Source organism: Sinocyclocheilus grahami, unplaced genomic scaffold (assembly GCF_001515645.1).
Source record: "Sinocyclocheilus grahami isolate Dianchi unplaced genomic scaffold, SAMN03320097.WGS_v1.1 scaffold4.1, whole genome shotgun sequence".
Taxonomy (NCBI): Eukaryota; Metazoa; Chordata; class Actinopteri; order Cypriniformes; family Cyprinidae; genus Sinocyclocheilus; species Sinocyclocheilus grahami.
This window is the reverse complement of record NW_015505183.1, coordinates 3,602,799-3,605,581: the sequence shown is the minus strand read 5'-3', so window position 1 is coordinate 3,605,581 and position 2,783 is coordinate 3,602,799. Positions and strand designations below refer to the sequence as shown.

Below are 2,783 nucleotides of genomic sequence, written 5' to 3'. Positions count from 1 at the left end.
ATATGTATATATATATATATGTATGTATATATATATATACATATATATATATATATATATATATATATAATTCTCTAGAATAAAACCTTTTTGATTTGCTGTCTGCTCAGATGATGATCTAATACAGGACTTTCTGTGGATGGACTGCTGCTGTAAACTTACAGACAAGGTAGCAAGACATATTTTGGTGCATTTAATATTTAGTGGTTTTTCGATTGTGGACAGTTTTGAATTTAGAAAAATGTATATAGGCAGCTGTGTCTCTAATCTCAATTCTCTGTCTTTATTTTCATATAGTATTTGTTGGCTATGACATTTGTGTACTTCAGGAGGGCTCGCTTCAGTATCACTGAACACAGTAGAATGAACTTCTTCCTTGCCCTGTGAGTTGATTACTCTGAGGATGTTCTGTATACTGTAAAAAAAAAAAAAAACCTGTTACATTTATGGTGAAAAACTGGCAGCTGTGGGTTGGCAGGAATTCACTGTAAACAATACAATGGTGTTTTTAGTTCTACAGGAAGTCTGTATGATTTACAAGTTCACAAGCACTTAAAACAATGCAAAACATAACTAAAACACCCTACATTACTAATAACAAATTAATGAACAAAACTGTTTCTATAAAATATAATCATATGTGATGTCATGAATGGACACATCCAAATAGGAATGCCTTTTTACAGTTTTTCACTAAATTTATAATTCATAATTTTTTGACTAATATCACAGTATTTACATTACAATTACATATAATGTGTTAAACCATTTATAGTTTTTCACTATATGAGGTGAGGTAACTTGAGAGTTATCTATATTTACAGTGTATAGGGGTTGCTAATTTTAAAGTTCTTCAGTTGCGCTGCAATATGTTATGAGCATGACAGAAAATTCCTATTTGTGAATACAGCCTTAATTCCTACAGTCCAAGTGCTCAATTTTTTATACTCTAGCTATCTGGCAAACACTATGGAAGAGGATGAGGAGGAAACCAAATATGAGATCTTCCCCTGGGCTCTGGGAAAGAGCTGGAGGAAACATTTCCCACGATTCCTAAAACAAAGAGACCAGTTGTGGGCACGCATAGAGTACAGAGCGGCTGTCAGCAGACAATGCTGTGAGGAGGTACGCAGTTCACTAAACATGCACTATAAAGCATTTTATAGGTTGCTGGTTCTGAAAAATGGCTCAATCATGTTGTGCTTGATGCATGATTTTAGGTAATGGCTATTGTGCCATCTCACTTCATCTGGCAGCGCGAGCGTGCAGAGCATCACAGTGGAGCTCAGAGACTGTACCATAACCGTGAGGAGATCCTCATTCCCCGCGGGCCCTCTGCTTCGCCAGAGCCTTGTTTTCTCTGTGCCAAGACCTCTGCTCTTCCTGTGCCTCGTCCATCCTCTATTGGAGCCCACTCTTCATCTGTGCCACTGGAAGCCATTGCACACAAGGCCCAAGCTTCACATGGGCCTAGTAAGAAGACCAAAGCTCAGCACACCTGTAATTGTAAGACTAAATCAGGTAAATGAGTGTGTGGCGTCCTCTAGTGGTGTTACCGGAAATATATGGTGTGTGCCACTACTTTTCATGATAGCTTGGTACATTTTCTTTAGCCTCAGCTGAAATTATATGATCCATATCAGTGCCTCTGTAAATTTACCATAGGCTTTTCTTCTCTTTTTATAGGTACGCTTACAGGAAGAGATGCATGTCAAGATCATTCCATGGACTGGATCAGTGAGGAGTAGCTTGATTGCATAACAGCAAACAGATCATTGATGCCTGTTGACCATATCAGAGGCAAAGAATTTCAGTCTCTACACTGACCTGAGAAATGTACAGCTTTGGTGTGAATAGGGTAATAGTCATGTACATTGTTCATTTAAGATGTAAAGAATATATCAGAAAATATTGTGTGAAGGTTCGTTCATGTATTTTACTGTATCATAATCCTCCATATTTCTCTAGTGCACACTTTGTTACTCTCTTATGTCTTAGACATAAGTGTGAATGAAATGTTTAGGAGTTAAACATGGCAGGATTATTAAGTCTGTGTCTTAAGTATAACATCTGGCTGATATAAATAAGAATAAACACCTATGAAATTTAGTCCATGAATGGAGCAGATAGATTCACTATATTTTGGCTTAAATACACAAGAGCATGAAAGGAAAATGCAATTAAATGTATTTTTATTGTACAAGTTTATTAATACAGCATATGACACAGTAGCTTTGTTGTCCTCTTGCATACATTAAATGTGGAACATCTATTTCAAGATCTTTTGTAATTTTACGAGGAAGGCTGAAAAGAAACCAAATCAGACATTTCAATAGGATTCTTAAAGATACCTTCATGCACAATCACATACAAAGTGGTTTAGGATTACTAGTGTTTCTCATTAAACATATTGAACTACACACAAAAAATGTGGAGATAACTCACCAGTATGGCCAGTCTGTTCAGGATGAGGACGTGCAATGTATGGGACATCTCCAAACGCCACCGGATCTTGTCAATTCAAATCCCCTTAAATAGAGTATGATTTAATTCTATCTGTGAATAATTTGCACTGATGTTTGGATTTTTGTGTAATAGCACTCAATCTGTGACTCCTTTATGAAGTAAAACAAAAGGTAAGCACTATGTAAATATTAGATACATGACCATTTTATGAAAGAATTAAACTTTTTGTGTCTTCATTTGATTAACATTCATCATCATCATAATCTTCATGAGGAGCTTTTCGTTTTTTGGGAAGGGAAGGGGGGGGGGGGGGGGGG

General features: G+C 36.5%; 1 protein-coding gene and 1 pseudogene across 1 annotated transcript in view; one reads left to right on the top strand and one right to left on the bottom strand.

Moving 5' to 3' along the window:
• The window catches only part of LOC107583164 (speedy protein A-like), a 3,987-nt gene extending 1,809 nt beyond the window's left edge, over positions 1-2,178 (top strand). Inside the window, exons 3-7 of the mRNA XM_016269280.1 lie at positions 111-169; positions 298-383; positions 954-1,125; positions 1,221-1,521; positions 1,687-2,178. Of these exons, the coding sequence (XP_016124766.1) occupies positions 111-169; positions 298-383; positions 954-1,125; positions 1,221-1,521; positions 1,687-1,748 (680 nt within the window). The 3' untranslated portion in view covers positions 1,749-2,178. The remainder of the gene's footprint in view (positions 1-110; positions 170-297; positions 384-953; positions 1,126-1,220; positions 1,522-1,686) is intronic.
• A 267-nt stretch (positions 2,179-2,445) lies between these two features.
• Positions 2,446-2,783, bottom strand: part of LOC107583153 (tRNA (adenine(58)-N(1))-methyltransferase, mitochondrial-like) — a 3,098-nt pseudogene continuing 2,760 nt past the window's right edge.